We start from the raw sequence: 20635 nt of genomic DNA on the forward strand, positions 1-20635 counted from the left end.
AAATAATATCAGTTGTTAGTAAAAATTTCAAAAATTCTAAAAGAATCTAATTGCAAGAGTATACCGTTATATTATATATCATACTATAATATTTTTTTTTATTTTTTTTTGCAGTTTTAGTTTTCCCCTCACGCTGGGTAAAAGCTTAAAGCAAATTAAAAGAGAAAATACAAGTGAAATTACGTGTAATAAATATATTATTATAGTATATTGTATATTATTACAGCATACTGTTACAGTATATTGCATATTGTTATAGTACACTACAATAATATATTGTATACTATAATAGTATACTGTTGCAGTATAGCTATATACTCCTACAACATATTATATACCGTAGCGGTATACCGTAGCTATATTCTTCTTCGATTTTCAACTGAAAAATTCGATATCAATCACCTCAAATCAGCTCCAAATACTATCAAATTTCAGTATGAACTTCCAGAAGGTACTATAAGCAATATTTAACAACACTCACTTTGAATCAAACAAGAAATCTTCAAATTAAAAAAATTTAAATTCAAGGGCCAAGGTAAGAGCAAAAGCTAGGAAAAGAACAATCAAGAAAAAATGGAGCAGAATTGAAACTAGCCAGAGGTCAACTTCTCAGATAACAAGATCTAATTTCTTTTTGAAGAAGGATATAAGGGAAATAGAAGAGTTTGTCCAAGTCTTCTTCACGGAGGCGAACTTAATCCAAGTCATTGACATCTAGGTGTGTCAAAAGGAAGAGTTTGTGTGCAAGAACTAGTTGGGGTTGTTGTGTTCCTTCTTCCGCATCCATGACTACCTTTTTCTTTGCTATTTCTTGGTTTTTTTCGTTTCACCGTATTTGTGGAAAAGTTTATACAAAAACCGGGTAAATAGTTTGGGACGCATGGGTAAAAGTAGTAAATAGTTTAGACCTGGACATTAAAGGATAAATAGTTTGGAATTGATGGGTATAAAATGAGATTTTCTCTTAAAAGAAGTGTTTTTTCGCATTTTTAGATCATAACAAACTTTTTCGTTAGTGAAATTAGTCTAATTTGATGGCATGCATAGGCATCAATATGAAACATCTTTAAAGCATGACTTCATTTTTTTCTTCTCTATACAGTGATATTATTTTTATAATCTATATTGTGTTGATAATTTTTCATCTTTTACGTCACATTTGTCAACAGTGGCGGAGACGCTTGACCACTAAACTACACTTTTGAATTGTGTTAAAGGGGTTCAAAACTTAATATATAGAGGTAAAAAACAAATTTTGTCATATATACACAGTTTAATTTTTCGGTGAAGGGTGAACCCCCTTCCGCCCCCCTAAATCCGCTCCTGTTTGTCAAGATCTTAAATTCCGGGTGAAGTACACAAATAACCCATAAAATAGATGATCATGAGTTTTTCTTTCCTCTTGTCTGAACTTCAAATTTAACAAGTATTACCCCTGCTTGCCTCATGGGAAATACTTTTAACTTTTGACATTAAAATTCTACCCATAGGGAAAGCGAGGATCAAAAGTTAAACACCACCCAAAAAGTATCATAGTTCTACAAAATTCTGGAGAATTTCGGGATAGAAGAATTAACTTAAGTAGCCGCTTACCGAAATGCTTAAACTTAAAATAGCAGACAAATGCATAATATATGTATGATTAATGTATAATCTGTATATAATGATGTATAATCATTGTATAATCTTTATATATTGGCTAGAAAAAGCAAATAATGAATTCAATGGGCTATTTGTGTAAAGATCCCCATTAACAGTAATTGTGCTTTAGACCACAAAGCTAATAGCCCAATTCAAAATCAAATGTTAAAGCCCAATAAAGATCCAACAATTATTCGGGTTTTGCCCGTTCCTTATCCCTTTTTTTACCAGAATGCTCGTGGGATAACTCTTAACTCCGCCGGCGAACACTCTCCCTCTAGTACTCCGTCACTGAATCTCGCCGGAGAAATAAAATGGTAACGTCTTCCATCACCGGAACGTCAATTTTTCCAGTCTCTTTCCGGCAGCAAACGTCTTCTTCGTCTCTGTTTTCATCTAGGTAATTTAAGCGCTAGGTTTTCGTAATTGCTTTTCGAATGCCTCTCTTAGTGATAAATTTACGTTTTTGTTCCTGATTTACATGTTTATTTTTATTTTTTGATTTTGAGAACAAATTAATACTAAATTACTTTTCTGCAGAAGCTTAAGGAAGCAGATAATTTCTGTTCTCCGAAGTCCGTATTCTGATTCATCAGCTATTGGTAAGTTAAGTTTTTGATTAGCAACGGAATTTGAGTTAGTTAGTGACTTAGTTAGCTGCTTAATTATCTTGAAACGAAATGTTTTATGGTTTTTTTTTTTTTTTTTTTTTTTGTGGTGATGATTTGGTTTTATTTCTTTCAATTTCTAGGATTTTCTAACAAGACTCTGAGAACCCCGTTAAAGCTCAATGATCACGAACCCAGTGGTCTTACCAATTCAAGGTTTATCACTTTATCTTCAATCCTTAGACTAGTTTGGTTTGTGAACAAGTTTATGGGATTATAATTTGAGGATCTAATAATGGCGGGATCTTTTGGTGGATATTTGATAGATGTTTGGTTCATTTGACTAAAAGTGGGATATGCGGGGTATAATTTTTGAATATGTGATATGCGGGGTATAATATAAAGCATGTCCTTTGTTAAGCTAGATAAACTTCGATAAACTTTTTTATAAGGTTAAATTTGATAATTTTTTTAAATAAGGTTAAGCTTCGATAAACTTTTATTTTCAATATTAACCTTGACTTTCTTAAAAGACTTTGTGAGGAAAGCTTTGGAGAAGATCAAAGGTGTCATTTTGCCACATTGGATGAAGTATAAATTTATACCACAATTGTGGTATGAACAATCCCAGAATTGAAGATTTTACCAAATGTCGGATAAAATAATCCCACATTTTATCCAGGATTATAATCCCTTGTCCTTGTAACCAAACAACCCCTTAGTGTTCAAACTTTTCTATACTTAGTGGAGAATATTTTGCTCTAATCATATTGCTTTAAAAGGTCATATTTTGGTTAAATATACTACCAGATGTAATGATGCAGTGATGTGGTTTTGTAAGAAGTCAATAAGAGTGTAGAGATGTTCTCAACACTTGGTAAGATCTTCCCACAGACGTTCTTCGATCCAGAACTTAGATAAATTTTCCTTGCTCTTGAGATGAGCTTACTGTTGTTTTCCTAAATTAGTGAGGCTTTGTGTTCTTCCTTCAATACTCACTAGAAATAGAGTTATTGAAATTTACTATGAGTAGCTTATCTTCACTTTCACTTTGATGGTATTGATGTGTGGCACGTCGTTAGAAACTGAAAATATGTCGAAGAGCATAAATTGTCATGCCCACTTTGATATTGTTTTGGTGCTTGCTAGGTCTTAAAAAGCTGGGTTAAATAGGTAAAAAGACAACAATCTCTCACAGGAAAGCGTTGAAACAATTTATCCAAAATATATAATTACACAGTGAAGAAATAAGACACAAGCATAGACCCAAATGTGCATGCTCAAAAGATGGTCAGCCAGCCTGCGCTTAACTCGCAAGCAGAAATGTTGCATTATTGAATGTCTCTTGAGCACTGGGTGGTCTTTGAAAATTCACTTGGTCAATGTTTACACACATAGACCAAATCATTGGTCGAAACATGCCACCTGGATAATATAACACTCCTGTTTTGAAATTCATGGAAACAGCTATGGTGTTATTGAAGCAAAAAAGGGGAATCCACCCATCATGCCTGCCGTGATAACACCAGGGGGCCCTTTGGATCTCTCTACTGTGTTATTCAGGAATCGAATTATCTTCATTGGACAACCAATCAACTCCGCAGTTGCTCAGAGAGTTATATCACAACTTGTGACCCTCGCAACTATCGATGAAAATGCAGATATTTTGGTACTGCTTTGCTTTGCCTGCCATAATCGTATAGCTAGATTTTGTTTAATCAAGTTGAATATAGAAAGGTCTTGTTTACAGTTATGTCCATGTTTTGCAATATCAGATCTATCTTAACTGTCCTGGTGGAAGTACCTACTCTGTCTTGGCAATATATGACTGCATGTCATGGGTAAGTATGTCACTTTATAGTGTCTATAATCACTCTGTTTAATCAAATTTTGAACAACTTTCAATTGCGTATATGCTCTACTTCTTGGAATTATGTTCTTACAATAATTATGCTTCAAGCAATGACTTCTTTTTCAGATAAAGCCTAAGGTTGGTACAGTATGTTTTGGAGTAGCTGCAAGCCAAGGAGCACTTCTTCTTGCCGGTGGAGAAAAGGGCATGAGGTACGCAATGCCAAATGCACGTATAATGATTCATCAACCTCAAAGTGGTTGTGGAGTAAGTTCTAATCTCTATTAAAAGTGTGCTGAGAGTTTCAGTCAAGTTGTGTTACTTTGGGTGTAGTACAACTACGTTTCCTCTGATTTGGAAATATTACAAACACTTTCCCCAACTTGTTTGGGACTGACGCGTTGTTGTTTCCCCTTTAAGGTATTAAGAAACACCCTCTCCCCTAAAAATTGGGCCACTGGATACCCAAGAGACAATTATAATCTTCCGTCAACTTATATTTCTTTTCTTCATTTCTTCTATTTTTTGTGCATTCTTCAACTCTTTTCTTTCCAAGTTCTTAATAAAATGTTTTGTTTTTTAATTTCCTATTTGAAGAATGAGCATTCTTTGTTACCTTTTTTTTCAATATAAATTTCTCAAACAGTTAAAAGAACGTACAGCTAATTTGTTCTGACAAAAATTTGTAAAATTGATTGTACTAAACTTTGTAATGGTGCAGTAAAGTGATTGTACGACTAAACACTTTGTATGTGCCAATCTGCGGTATATTTTTTTCTTTTTGCCTTTTTTTTTTTGGGGTAGGCATAACGAAAGAGATCTTTCCTGTAAATCTTATTCTCTATCTCACTTTTTGTTTCATGTATAAGAAAAGACATACAATTCCTTATCAAATAAAAGACATACAAAATTATTTCCTAGAAATGATGTCAACTAAAAAAAAAGGGTAGAATAATGTATTAGTCCAAATGTACAAGGAAATTTGTATAAAGTAAGAGCAATTCCGCATTATATTAGAAGCTCTTAATGAATTGCTCTTCTTTTTATGCTAAAGAGATGTCTCTAGTATAAAACAATTAGAAGAGAGGTAATATATTTTAGAATGTTTCTGTTAGTTCAGAACTGTATGAAGATGCTTCCATTTTTGCTACTTAAACTGGTTGTATTTTTATTAAAAGCCTACTTGTACTTGCTGCTTTAGGGTCATGTGGAGGATGTGCGGCGCCAAGTGAATGAAGCGGTTCAATCTCGCCATGTTAGTAATTTTTCTTATTCAACCTTCTCTTTCTGATAATCTACATTTGGGTTCTGAAGAAGATTATCTTTGCTCAGCCTCCAAATTAAATTTATTGCTCTTGTTATCTTGACCTTTTTCTTGGCGCCCCACTCCCTAAGGGGGGAAATAAAATGATAAGTAAAGTGTACTAGAGACTTTTTGTTTCATGGGCACCAAGCTTAAATTTGCAAGCAAAGTTTCCGTCTCCTGATAGTGGTCAGTGGTCAGATCAGGATGTGTATCATGTACCACATTGAGGGTTTGTCGAATATGTATAGCAACATTAAATAAAAAAGATTCCGATGACAATCAAAGAATATACAGGAAATATCATGGCAGATAATTAGCAGATACTTACACTACCCTTTGAAAGATTTGACACCAGCCTAATTTTAATATTATAATGTAGACAAGATCATGTCGCAATGGTACAATCAAAGTATACAGTAACAAAAGTTAAAAATAAACTGAAAGCCTTTCTAATAAATTTACTATGCAATGTATTGATTTATATCAGCAATGTCACCAACACGAATCTTCCTAGATTTGACGTGACTCAGTAAATTTTGACGACTCATAGGATATATAGGGAAATTGTATACGAATGAAATTTACGCACTAAATAAACATGATCATAAGATAGTTATTGTTGGAACTTCTTGACAAACCATATTGTAGTATACCATACAGATAAACAACTTGTCTAATAGGGTCATTAAGCTAAGTTGATGGAGGTTCACTTGGTATTTGTGGTACGCTACTACAAACTCATTGTTATACAATCATCCAGAATCCAGATTAAGCATAATGGTGATTAACATAGAAGGTTCCATGGACTTCCTTTCTCCATTTGTGTAATTTTGAAAACTATACTGACACAGCATAGGACCATGATGACCATAAAGAAGTCTCTTTTTAAACTTCACTTTCAGTTTACTGGTTTGTGGACATGCTCTTTATGTAACGTAGTTAAAAAAAAAAGATTGTTGACGGGGATGCATACGTGCTGGAATGAATCACCAAAATTTCAATTTATCTTTATACATGGGTTGCAATCTTCAGTGTATTATTTAAACTAACATTGGTGGTCCTTCACGGAGACCACGTGATTTTGTGAACTTGAATGATCTGATACCAGACTTGTGAACTAGGGGCATAAGTTTGTTAAATTGGGATGGGAAATAGGATATTGTAGTTCACCTATAAACTCCGATCAGAGTAGTTAATAGTAGTATATGTTCCAGGACTTTGTGATTGAGCTAAAACTCCGGGCGAAGTAGTTAATAGTAGTGTATATTCCAGGACTTTTTGATTGAGTTGATATTCTACTTCCTTATACAGAAAATCGACAAGATGTATGTTGCCTTTACTGGCCAATCAATTGAGAAGGTGCAACAGTACACTGAAAGGGATCGTTTTTTGTCTGTCTCTGAGGTAATGTTACTCATGCTATAACTTGTATGCTAGTATTTAAGATGCTATTCCTTGCTAAAGCATTTCTAGATGCCTCAAAAGCCTTGTTGGCAGTTTCTAAAGTAGTTTCTTGTGGTGTATATATGGTTCTATTTTATCTGATTTCACTTTCCTTCAATGCCAATTTTCGCTGGGCATGAAACAGAATCCATCTGATTAAGCAAACATTTTCTTTCTTTACTGCTTTATGGCAGGCCATGGAGTTTGGTCTCATAGATGGGGTGCTAGAAACAGAATACTAGTTGCAAATGAATCATTAGTAGTACATGATAGCTAGCTTTCCGATGACGGAAAAGCTGGTGTTGCTCATTAACCACTTCGAAGTACAAGAAGCTGGCTCTTGCAAATGTGTATCGTAGAAATATCTCAACTCTTCAATCCAGGAATGTCCAAAAGCCTAATTCTGAAGACGGTTATAGAAAGCGCTCATGTTTTACCATTTTTGTCTCTCTTGCAGATACACTCAGCACTTTTGTGGGTATTAATCAGTCTTAATTCATCACTTAATAACAATTCAGTTGGAAGTGAAGTGATCAAACACAAAGCAGATTCAGGAAGATGTGTATTTTTCCCAAATATATATTACTCCAATTGTTATTCATTCCTTTGCTGTCGTTACGAAAGAATATTTAACTTATGGTATGCGGATTGCAGATTGATGAGGCGACTACTATCTTTGGGGCTTCTGTCCTATAATTACAGTTTGCTGCAAATTCATCGGTTAGCTCTTGGGAAACAGCGATAGTTTTATTGATAAAATACACTAGACGAAAGAGTTTTTGTTCAACCGGGATCATCACGATAATTAGAGAAATTAAATTAGGGATCCGAATTGATTTCTGAAAAAGGGAGGATATCTATATTTATTAATTCAATTAAAGTAACCAATATATATATATATATATATATATATATATATATATATATATATATATATATATATAGTAGCAAACTCTAGTATTAGTAATGCAAGGTTTTTTTTTTGTTTCTCACCCGGTATGTGGTACCTTCATTGGGCCCGACTAAATTCGAATTCGAGGCGGGAATTCCCTCATTGGGGGTAAAGCGCTGCCTAACAAAGGGAGACTTCATACCCAGGGATTTGATCGCGAGATCTCTAGTTAAGGATGAAGGAGTAGTTACCACTCCACCACAACCCTTGTTGGTGTAATGCAAGGGGTTTTAATACTTGTATAAGCATGATTAAACACATAATTGTTCCTCAAAACCTATTCCAGATACTTTCCGCCATATTTTGGAGGGTATTTCTGTAAACAATCAATATTTTTAGAAATTATGCAATACTATAATACATCATATCAAATAATAGATAAGAAATAATCTTAGCATAACTACCCGGCATAAACAAGTTTTGTTTACAAAATATATACAATCCACCTTAAAAGATTCCCAATCCATTATTTGTGCCTTCAATCAACGGATATAGTGACACCCTTTTCCTTTTTTTTCTCTCCTCCTCTCTTTCCTTATGTTTCCACTCGTATGTTTTCTCACAAATCTTCTGATTTTTCAATCTCCTCGGTCATCTATGTCTTCATTCTAGTTCAATAGGAATGCAACTAAGAAATTTAAATCTTTACATTAAACTAAAATTATTTGGAGTACAACTCTGACCATATCGATCGAGTAGTTTGATTCACGCTCAGTCGGTTTATCATGCAATTGCTCTTGTACAATTGAAGCAACATAATGTCATCAATGACTTGGTTGCTGGTAAATATATGTGTCTACCAACGTATTAAATTTTTGTATGCGGTTCAAATATGGAAACATCCTTAGAATCAAGTAAATTTTTGGGCAGTTTTCCATTGCCTCTCACAGTTATGTCTGTGCAGTAGGATATAATGCTATTAGTCTTCACTTGAGGAAAATAATATGTAAAAATAGCACGGTATAGCCAGTTTTCTTACTGGTCATTTAAAAGTAGCCAACGTTTACGAAGTCAATGAAAAATAGTCACTATTTTGCTGTAACAGAGACCGATCCAATATAATATACTGGAGTTTGGTGCACTTGTGTATGAACTCCAGCATATTATGCTAGACCGGTATACTTTGCTGATATACTGGAGTTCGGTGCACCTGTGTATGAACTCCAGTATATTATACTGGACAATTATACTTGCTGGAACTCCAATATATTATGCTGGAGTTCTAGTGTATTTATGCTAGAAGTCCATCATATTATGCTGGAGTTCCAGCATACTTATCCTATCCTGGAACTCCAGCATAATATGTTGGAGTTCAAGCATACTTATGCTGGAACTCCAGTATAATATATTGACGTATTTTTCGGGTTTTGAACAGTGTTTTCGCTCAAATTTATCTTTACATAAAAAGTGATTAAATTTTAATTACTTTTAAAACTGAGCTATTTTTAAACGCACAATTATAAATCTGGCTATTTTAGAATTTCTCCCAAATAATATGCATTAGTCCACTTCTGCGACTAACGCTCATTCTTTGTATCAAGTGGCATGAGAGACCCTTATTTTCATTTTCCTTTTGTTATTTATATTCATTTAATGTTGTTAAGCGCAATAACTAAATTAAGGAATTCTGCCAAGACAACCCCTCTTTCATCCCCTCTCCGAACCACACGTGATTTATGAATTGACTTAGTTGAGAACATGACCATGTCCAATTTTTAGTACATTATTCAGTTAAATATAATTACAATAACATACAATTTAAATACAAATTTTATACAATATGTCTTTTGTATATTTTGTATCTGATTTATACATAGTAAAAGCAAATTTCATACAACTAATTATATATTATACAATTTATCTACAACTTTCACATATTATTTCTACCTAGTTAAATACAACTACAATAATATACAACGTAAACACAAATTCTATACAAATTTTATACAATATATCTTTTGTATATTTTGTATCTAATTTATACATAGTAAAAATATATTTCATACAACTAATTATATATTATATAACTTATCTACAATTTTCATACATTATTTCTACTCAATTATACACAATTGCAATATACAACTTAAATATAATTTTTATACAATGTTGTTCAACTTTCATACAATAGTTAAATAAATAAAAGAAAAATATATAAACAATTTTTTTATAATTTTTCTACAACTTTACTACAATTTCGTAAATATATTATATATTATGTCTTCTTCTTCTTCTTCTTCTTCTTCTTCTTCTTCTTCTTCTTCTTCTTCTTCTTCGAGTTTCAATCTGAAATTCAGCCAAAATCAAGTCTAATATTTACCAAAACCCCTCAAAATTGAGATATAAACTCCAAACCATATTACCAATTGTTAGCAACAACACCTTATCCAAAAAAATAATGATTTTTGAAAACCCAAATTCGAATTCAAAGCTTCAAAGCTTTTTAATGGTTGTCAATGGTGGAATTGCTGCTCTATTTTCCTTTGCGTTACATTAGTGAAATTTGGGATTGAGAGATAGAGACACGTAGAGAGAATTCTCAATTCTTTGCAACAACATTCAATTCAAACAAATAATGTTTTCTGAAAACCCAAATTCGAATTCAAAGCTTAAAAGTTTTTTAATGGTTGTCAATGGTGGAATCGTGGGTGGATGCAAGATACGTAGGGGAGGGGGTAGGATGTGGAGATAGAAACGTGGGGGAGTGGAAGATACGTTAGAGTAATTTTAGGACACTAATTATTATCATTAATTCCCTTAAAATGTACATAAATGGTAATTGAATATATAAAATATAATTATAATAAAATTTGAGTAAGGAGAGTAATATAGTTTCATATAGTGTATAGGAATGTTAAAATTCCTTACTATATACATTAGTATAGTTGGGGAGAGGCGTGGAGAAAGAAAGAGAAAATAGGGAAATATTTGAAGCTTAAAATTAAGGAGTTGCTATGTTTTAAAATCTTGTTATATTAGGTAATTAAGTTCAAATGTCTTTCACTGTGGTGATTAAGCTTCTAATTTTACATATTTAGCTAGAAATTCCCTAATTTTAATTCTTTAAGAAATGTTTGACCAATTTTTTTATAAATTGCTTCTTTTGAAAATATTTTTACCAAAATAGTTTTTCATATTATTTACTTTTGGAGAGAAGATTTACTATTTTCGTTTAAATCTGCTTTTAGAATTTGAGTTAATTCCCCAAATGATTAGTCAACTTGATGAATTTATTTAGTAAAATCACTTTTCTTTGTTTTAGGACAAAAAAATCACTAAACTATTCACTTGTTTCTCCAAATGTCATACACCACTATAAAAGATTAAAAGCCACTTTTCTTAAGAAAAGACAATTTTACCCCATGTCAATAAATATATAATGTTAATAATTGTATTAAATTATTAAATAACTTTTTAAGGTTATATAAAATTATAATAGGACTATAAATTCAAAAGTAAAGCACATATAAATTCCGTCAAATCAAATCAAAACCAAACAATTGAATATAAAAAAATTAATATTTAGGATTTTAATGGAATTTTGGTTTTATTTCATCAAATCAAATCCAAAAAATTATGTCCATTGTATATTAGTTGTTGTCTTGCTGGACTCCTTCAATATTATTATATAAGTAATTATTCTGCTCTTTGGTTTAGTTTTTAGTAATCTCTTTTGAATATTTTAATGAGTTAGCAAAATCTTATAGAGGTAAAATACAGATTGACTTTGAAAACAGAAAGATGCAAAATTGACACATGAATTGCAAAATAGTAGAAGACAAAATGCATTATAAACGCACTATAAATTTATATTAAGTTCTTTATATGTAAAATATTAATTCATCATTAGTTATTCTTTAAACTTTATATTGTCACAATCAACTTTGTATGATAATATTTTCAACGACCAAAAGAATCAATTTTTAGTTTATTTTATTTGATAAAACTTTTTAAAAAAATATTATAAAAGTATTTTACGTTTTATTTGCGATATTAAGTCACAAAAATAATTAATTTTTAATTTCATAGGTACATTTCTTCATTTATTGAATTAGTTAAACAAATACAATATTATCATTTTTTAGATTTATACTTTATCTATACTATATTAAAAGCACGAAGGCCCTTAACGAAATGTCGTTCGTCTTTTTTACCCTTTAAAAATAAATTTTACATTGGACAAAATTATAATTTAAGTTATTTTCCTAAAATTTTGGGCATTAATTATTTCCTGTATTTAGGACTTAAGATTTTGCTTATATTCTTTCTTTATTTGAATACAATTTAAGACTCTAAAAAGACATCGGGCTAATTATTACTTGGGATTATTTGGAAATTTCACTTATTAATTTGGACGGTTGTAGCAAAGTTATTGGATTGCTAAATTGCGTTTTAGCTATTACTTAGAATTATTTTAAGTCTTATTTATTTATTTTCACGATACCTAAATTTTTTTCTTAGAATGTAGAAGACCTAATATTTAGGACTACTTCTTTTTCTTTCCCTATACAAAATGTACTCTTTCAAGCATCACAAAAGGTGACGTTATATTTAAACACTAAAGTTTTCACAAATCTTAGATAGACTAATATTTAAAATTTTGAAGTTAATTGTGAATTTTCACTTTACGTTTCCAAGAACTTAACCCTATACAATCGAAGTTCTATTTATTGTAGAAAGAATCTCGTTGTTAATTCATTGTGTTAAAAATAAACTCATCTCAAAACAAATAGAATTTTTTTGATAATATGTAATTAGCGGCTTATTTGTATTATTTAGCTACAAATTTGGTTTGTCACTATTTTTTTTTTATATAGTTGACCTGTTTAGAATACTCAACTTCATTTTGTACTACGTTCTGAGCTTTCAAAATTATCTAGATTGTTTTCATGCTTAGCAACATCATTCTCTACTTTGCTGTTTATTTATAATTAATATTTGACAATTTTAAAAAATTATTAAATTTTTATCATATAACTCAAATAAATTATTTAATACTCACTTCGTTTCAATTCAAATGACACATTTTTCTTATTAATCTATTCCAAAAAGAATGACACATTTCTATATTTAGAAACAATTCAATTTTAAACTTTTTATTTTACCTACTTTACTCTTATTGAGAAACTTTTATAGCCACACAAATATCATGGCTCCACAAAGTTTTTTCCCCTTAAGCTTTTAGAACCATATGTTTCAAAAGTCTTCTTATTTGTTTCTTCTTTAAACTTTGTGTCAAGTCAAACTATATCATCTAAATTGAGGAGAGAGTAATATTTATAAATTTTTTAAATTTTACATTCCTTGAATAGGTGACCCTTAGCGAAATATCTTTTGTTTTTTTACCTTTAAAAGATGGGTCTGTATGTTTATTTTAATGGAGAATAAAATAAGCCAAATGTGTCCTCTTCTGTCTTTGTTCTTTCTCCACATTTTTGTGTAGAGAAAATGTGATCTACTTTTTTTTGCGTCTTACACCTTCATGTAACAAATATATTTAGGAATAGCCAGCATTCAACTTTAGGGTGTTTGGTTAAAGGCATCATTGATGGTAGAAAAATTTATGTTCTCATATTCTTGTCCTTTTCATTTTGTATTGTGAAGATTGAGAAGTTCTATCACAGAGTTTTTTTCTTTATTATATTAAGTTAGCTAAATATAATCAACGATCAACAATCACTATTTTAAAAAATTCGGAGTTCTTTAATGTTTTACTTTATAATATATTTTTATGTAAGTTTTAAATTTTTTATACTCATTGAGATGGAGTACACGTGCAACGCGCGTATCGTAAGACTAATTTTTATTTATAAGTTTATATAACTCAAACAAATTATCTAATAATTTTATGCCAATTTTAACATTATGTATTTATTAATATGAATAAAATTATCTTTTCTTATAAAAGGTGGCTTTTATGATGGTTATGACTTTTGGAGAAACAAGTGAATAGTCCTAACACAAAGAAAAATGATTTTATTAGGTAAGTTCATGGTTGAATGACCATTTGGGGAATTAACTCTTAAACTTTTCACTGCGAAATTCTCAATTTTAATTTAATTTAATAGGATATAAGATAAGTTGAAAACTGATATCTTCCGGTGAGTCGAACGCCGAACGCAAAAACCTCCGTTAAACACTTCTTATTTCTTCCACAAGAAGTTACGTTGCGCCAATTCGTTACTGGACAACTAGCGACTGCTCGAGAATTGATCGATTTAACTAGATGGATCCCGAGGTTTGTTTACACTTTTGATACGCTTCTTATGCAATATTTATTTATTTTTGCGCTTGAGTTTCTGATTTTTTCTTTTATTTCTTGACATGGATATTTTTATTGATTTGCAATCTTCGATTTTCCTTTGATTTTTATTATATTGTGGCAAAATTTAGGAGAGCTGTAGGGAAAAATAGTCTAACTATGTATATGATGAATGAATTTGTCACATGAGAGCCCAATTAGGACGGAATAGATATAGACGATTCTTACAAGTGTTGATTGTGGATGCTCCAGTGTCGGTATAGTAGTAAATAGTGGTGAAAAGAAAGGATTTTTTAAGACTCAAGAGTACTTCGGATGGCGGAGCTAGGATTTTCACTAAGGGGATTCAGTGGTTCGTGCGGTAGTGACCGACAGTTGGTTGATGCTTGGTGGTTTGAAATTGGAATCACTTATGGTGGTTGTGACGATGGAGGCGCGTCATGATTTTCGGATGACCAAAAGCAGCCTTAGCAATAAATATTTCTCAAATCTGGGATGAAGAAACGATTGATGCTATTCAACTAGACAGTGTAGGAAGATGATCAGCTTTCAATTATATATGCTGCTGTATAATAACTAGTGCAGACAATTCCTTTAATCAATCAGTCTATCAACCAACTATGCTTCAGTGCACAGCTATATGAGGTATTCATTTGGCACTATTCAAGTCCAATTTAGTATTCATAGGATACTTCATAGTTAGACTATTTTATTATGTTGATCATTAGCCTACAACAACACTTATCCTTTATCTAAGCTTGGAGCTAGATTTATTTTGTGAAACACACATTGCGTAGATGATTCCTTATTAAATAAGATGGTGTCGATAATTTTCCAAACAAAAAAGGAGCAGAGAAAAAGCTTGCATAGTTGTTTTATATTCTCCTCGATTTTAGATCTGAAAATACAGTTTGGTTAAATCATAAAGAACTAATGCTTTGTCTCAAGTGTCTCATCAGAGGTGGATTACCTAACACTGAATAGGGGGTTAGAATGATCGATAGGTCACCATGAGCTAGGGAAGGGTTTTATTCTGTTCTTGTTCATTTAGGTTTTTTTTTTTTGTAATGAGATGGTTAAGGGAGCATTATACTTCTTTTTAAACATTAACACATCCAAGGACTTTGTATCGACGTATGTTTTCTGAAATCATTGTAACATCAATTCCTGTCTAAACTGTAGGCACATATTTGCATTTTGATCTTTGGCATCTCTTTGCACTTAGTTGATTGCATTGTAAATTAGTTCTCTAAGTCAAGGATGGATTATTTGAGTGGAATCTACACTCTATTCTTGTTGTACATTGGCTTTGTGACAAGGATATATGTGCCTTCATAGTTTTACTTAGTTTATAAATTGCTGCGACTTCTCACTTATACCCTATTCTTATTGCTGCTCTTACTTCAGCAAAAGAAATTGAATTGTTTTTGGTGTTTTCTCCCGTTTCTTAGAATATATCAATTATATGAATGCAAATTCCATTCAATGCAGGTTGGATTGAGACTGCTTCTTTCTCCACTGGGTTCTAATATAGTTGTGCGGACAGCATGGTGAGCTGCTATTTAATTTTATTCACTAAAACTGCTGCTTATGATTTATGAAAATTTGTTTTCTGTTAAAAAATTGATTCTTATTTGGGAAGATTAGAGAAGATTGCTTCTGTTATTGATGATGCATTTTATTATGTGACATCTACAGCTGTTCTGTGGGGGTTGTTTTACCTGTTTATTCCACATTTAAGGCAATTGAGGGAAGAGATGAAAATGAGCAGAAAAAGTGGCTTCTGTATTGGGCAGGTTTGTACTGCTTAATTTTCTTAATGCTTTTCTCCGTTGATTTTAAATCTCTTAATACGCTATTTAATTTTGTGGCAAGCAGTATTTCCACTTTCTAGGCAAAACCATTACATATATCCCCTCGTTAATTGATATAATACTTCTAGTACAGAAGTTGTTGAATTTAGATGCAGGCTGAAAAAACGGTAGCATCAATTCAACATAAAATATGTTTTTCTGGAGAGACCCCGAGAGAAGGCATATTTAAGCATCTTAATATAGTTGCCTGTAGAACATTAGAATTGATTTTGTGTTGCACGTATCTTTCTTATAGAAAAAAGATTTGTGTTGCAAGTCGTGAGTAATTACTATTACTATTTTAAAGAAGCTATTGAATTTTACCTGTAAACCACATAAAAAATGATTAATATTGCAATGACACTGAGGAGCAAGAGATGTTTGAATTTCTTTTATGTGGATCAGCATAGCATTCCTGCTCAGACTGTATGTTTGTATTATAATGTTCAGTCTCTCTTTGATAGTTGCTCTTCATGTACCCTAGGGTTACGGGATAATTTTGTTGCATTTTCTTGGACATTCTTTCTTCTTAGAACTGAAAGAAGTTTCTGTTTCTTGCAGCTTATGGGTCTTTCAGTATTGTTGAGTTATTGACTGATAAGATTCTCTACTGGTATAGCTCTTGTTCCACTCATTGTACTTTTAAACCATTTTAATGCTTCTGCTAATTTAGTCTGCTTATGTTTTTCTCGTTCCAATTTTGTCAGGTTTCCATTGTATTACCACATGAAGTTTGCATTTCTTGTTTGGCTTCAACTCCCTACTACTGATGTAAGCTAAAGAAATTGTTCTCTTTTTATTGCTTGTGTTGTTTTATATTCATCCCCCTCTGGCTCTAATTTTGTTTTCTTAAGTTCTCCTGTTTAAGGGATCGTGCATAATTATAGGATCGTTCAGGATATTTCTCCTGAACAACCAGATGTGTTCTCAATATGTCTTTATTTGACGTGCAAAGTTCTTTAGACAATTATACTGCATTGATCTTCTGTATATGTAGTGGAGTTCCTCTTACCCTCTCTCTATCTGGAAGGCTGGTGCATTCTCACTCTGTTATAGTAAACTCTTGTGGTCACTTGTCTTACAACTACTGTTAAATCTTAGTCTCCTCCCTTTAAACCTTTATTCAGAACTTAGTGCCTCTTCTCTTGTTTTACCTTTCTGATTTCGCCCGTCAATGTTGATGTTACACAAATTATGGATGCATTTCAGCATTTCATCCATGAATGCCAGATCTGGTAGAACAATTTAATTGGCGAACATTGTGAGTATCTAAATGGTTTGAACTTCTGTTTGCTACTGACAGGGGGCAAGGCAACTTTATATGAATCATCTTCGTCCTTTCCTCTTGAAGCATCAGGCCAGACTGGACCAAGTAGTTGGATTTTTTTATGCTCAAATGGTAATTATAGACTTGATCTTCCTATTTCCCTTTTTTATTTTTATTTTCTTGCTTTTTTACTTTCTTACTGTTTTGGCTCTCGTTGGTTTCTTTCCCTTCTTTTCGTGGGGGTTGGGGAGCAAAGGGCAGGGATCTTGTGTCTCCGAGTTATACGTTAGAAGAAGGCATAACTCTCTTGATTCATGTTTGGTTGATGAGGTGTGATGTCATCGGATGCCTTCTGATCGAAGGGTTGGATTCCATTTTCTAGTTATTTTTACTTCACATAGATCTTAAGTCATCTACACCCTGGTCTGTAGCAGTTCGATATATTAGTTGGCTTTTGGATCTTATATCAGTATCCAGTATCCACAACCTGGCTGGCTCTTTAATTTGCTTAAGCTAATTATCTATTTAAGGTGCAACTCGCAAGCAGCTAATTTTGCATTGTCATTTAACCTTGCATTATTCCTGCCCTTGCAGTCCAAGTTTGTTAGCTTGCATCAAGCTGAAATACAGTTCGTGAGGGCACTTCTGATGAAGACCTTCGTATCAGGTAGCCATCATACACTTGTGACTTGCTGCTATTTCGGGTGTTAGATATCAGTCGTTCCCCTTCATGTATCTCATGTTACTTAATCGTTACATACTTTTTATCATTAATAATGTCCTTTTGGTTAAGTGTCTTGACAAAAATAAGTATATGGTGTTCATTTACATATTTATGTGCCAATTCACCCCCCCCTTTCCTTTTCAGTTAAATGTTTCATTATTCTTCTTTATTTCTTATCAGCAAACCAGTTTGCTTCAGATTTTATTCGCCCTGAGCGAAGGAATGTGAGCAGTGCAATTGAAGGTCCAAGACAGCAAGTTGACACTTCTGATTCTGAAGATGAAGAGTGATGCTCAGCCCAACGATATTTCATAATTGCAATGGTTTTCCTTAGAGAATAGATCTATTCACTCTTTACCACTCATAAAACCTCTACATACTGAGTCTTACATTTTGCATTTCTACGGCTCTTATGAGTTTCGAAATTGATTTTCCTAGAAAAGTTTCTTGAGAGGTATTTAAGACTTTCAGTGGTTTTGTACATAGTTTCTCAAGAGAGGTTAGCTTAGTTGTTCAAATGCAGCTAGGATTTTTCCATCTACATTGTCTAGGTTGAAATAATTACTAGTATACTAGCAAAAGGTTTTATTTATATATGTTTTTGTGTATGTTTATATTCGTCCTTTTACATTTTGTCACAAATTACTGTAAGAAATGTGACAATGGACAATGGACACATCGAACATTTCTCCTTTGCTTAAATGGAGCATTTGCATTTATACTCGCTTTTTGAGTCACGTTTTAACTTGTGTCCGCTTTGCAAAAAAAATTGCAAACGTACCCACTTTTTTGCGGTACTTCAGCATACGGGGCTGAAGTAGCAAAGACAATCATGCAAAACTTCAACATTCTAGTAGCTGAGCCTGAAGTAGACCAAGTGTGCTGAACTTAAGCATTCTAGTGCTGAAGTTTTGTTCTCTATTTGCTGAACTTAAGCATTCTAGTGATGAAGTTTTGTTCTCTATTTGAGGAACTTGTTTTTGCTTGTAATTGCTGAACTTAAGCATTCTAGTGCTGAAGTTTTGTTCTCTATTTGCTGAACTTAAGCATTTAGTGTTGAAGTTTTTTTGTCATGGATAAGCTTTTTCAAAAACTACAGCAGAAGATGCTGAAATTATTTAGTTCATTTATAAAAACTTCAGCAATAAATAAGCTGGAGCTTTTTTGTCCTGGATAAGCTTTTTCAAAAACTTCAGCAGAGATGTTGAAGTTATTTAGTTCATTTGTAGAAACTTCAGCTTATTTAGTGCTGAAGTTTTTATAAAAAATGAAAGTTTTAAGATATCTATGTGATTGAATAGTGTTCGTATAAGTCATAGTGATCAGTTTTCTAAGTAACAGTCTTTCTGTTAGAAAATTCATTTAGCACTTTGCAGCTCAAAGTGGTTCTGAAAATATAATCAAGCAAGATTCATCTGCCGATGCTCTTTATTATATTTTAGGTGCTAGAGTAACGGAATTAGTCTGTGAATCTATATATAACCTTTTAAATGTACCCAACAAAGTTGCTTTTGTTCCATGGACCATCTACGGTTTTGAGTTTATACATCAAATGCTAAAACTCTATAGATCTCGTCTAGTTCATAACTTATCCTTGCATGCTCCTAGTTTTGCTGTTGTGTTTTTGTGGAGACAAAACATTTAAGCATATTACTGTATATTCATAACAGCACCAACAACAGCAGAAGAAAGAAGAAGAAGAAGAAGAAGAAGAAGAAGAAGAAGAAGAAGAAGAAGAAGAAAACGAAGGAGGAGAAAGAGGCTGAAGTTATTTTAAAAGTGGGTACAAATTTAAAGTTTAAAAAAATGGGTATAGGTTAAATGAGGGCGACCAAATAGGGCGCCCCGTGCAATTTTTACGCTTAAATGTATGGATATATACATGCATGGTAAGACTGTGTACAATAAACCTTTGTGGTCCGGTCCATTTTCGGATCCCGCGTGTAGCGGGAGCTTCGCCCCGTGCAATTTTTACGCTTAAATGTATGGATATATACATGCATGGTAAGACTGTGTACAATAAACCTTTGTGGTCCGGTCCATTTTCGGATCCCGCGTGTAGCGGGAGCTTAGTATATTGTGCTGCCCTTTAAATTTGTGGTCTGGTCCTTTTCTGAATCCCGCGTATAGCAGGAGCTTAGTGCATTGTGCTGCCCTTTAAATGTAGGGATATATCACAAGGTAATTGATAGCATAAGCAGCTAAGATGCTTTTATTGATTGGTTGATTAGATTTTTTGTTGTCACCATTTTTGTTTTGGACTTTTCAGTGTGTTTTTTAGTTAGTACTTGGTTTTGTCGTCACATTGTAGAAGCAAAATGAAAGAATTTCTTTTTTTAGAGTAATGACATAAAATTATCTCTGGTCACTAATCAAGTCCCTCGTTGTCTTTTATCACGCTTTGAGAGTGACTACACGAAAATGCTCCACATTTTTTATGTTGATACATCCACTTGTATTATTCATTCATGCACACGTGAGCCCAAGTAAACATTAAAAAAATATTACAGTAGTATAAATTAATCAGATAAGAAAATTATTAACTGATTAAAACTTATATGCCTCTTTAAATGTTTAGAGCACAAGGATTATTATATTTAATTTTTGGACGTTATTATCATTAAAATAAATTAACATATTTAAAAATTATATAAAATCTAGTACTATAATATACAATAACTTAAAGTAAAAATTTATTACTCCATAACATTTGAAAAAAGTCAGTGT

The 20635-nt window shown here is 32.3% G+C and overlaps 2 protein-coding genes across 2 annotated transcripts; both read left to right on the forward strand.

Moving 5' to 3' along the window:
• The first annotated feature begins 1868 nt into the window (after positions 1 to 1868).
• LOC107801881 (ATP-dependent Clp protease proteolytic subunit 6, chloroplastic-like) lies at positions 1869 to 7517 on the forward strand. Its single transcript, XM_016625286.2, has 9 exons — positions 1869 to 2041; positions 2182 to 2243; positions 2393 to 2465; positions 3717 to 3918; positions 4025 to 4090; positions 4228 to 4368; positions 5303 to 5356; positions 6719 to 6811; positions 7045 to 7517. The coding sequence occupies exons 1-9, from the start codon at positions 1956 to 1958 to the stop codon at positions 7090 to 7092; spliced, it is 825 nt and encodes a 274-aa protein (XP_016480772.1). The 5' UTR covers positions 1869 to 1955; the 3' UTR covers positions 7093 to 7517.
• A 6369-nt stretch (positions 7518 to 13886) lies between these two features.
• Positions 13887 to 18586, forward strand: LOC107801876 (HVA22-like protein k). The gene is made up of 8 exons (XM_016625281.2): positions 13887 to 14040; positions 15556 to 15614; positions 15763 to 15860; positions 16479 to 16530; positions 16625 to 16688; positions 17221 to 17316; positions 17779 to 17851; positions 18089 to 18586. The coding sequence occupies exons 1-8, from the start codon at positions 14029 to 14031 to the stop codon at positions 18196 to 18198; spliced, it is 564 nt and encodes a 187-aa protein (XP_016480767.1). The 5' UTR covers positions 13887 to 14028; the 3' UTR covers positions 18199 to 18586.
• The last annotated feature ends 2049 nt before the right edge of the window (positions 18587 to 20635 follow it).

Source organism: Nicotiana tabacum, chromosome 5 (assembly GCF_000715075.1).
Source record: "Nicotiana tabacum cultivar K326 chromosome 5, ASM71507v2, whole genome shotgun sequence".
Classification (NCBI taxonomy): Eukaryota; Viridiplantae; Streptophyta; class Magnoliopsida; order Solanales; family Solanaceae; genus Nicotiana; species Nicotiana tabacum.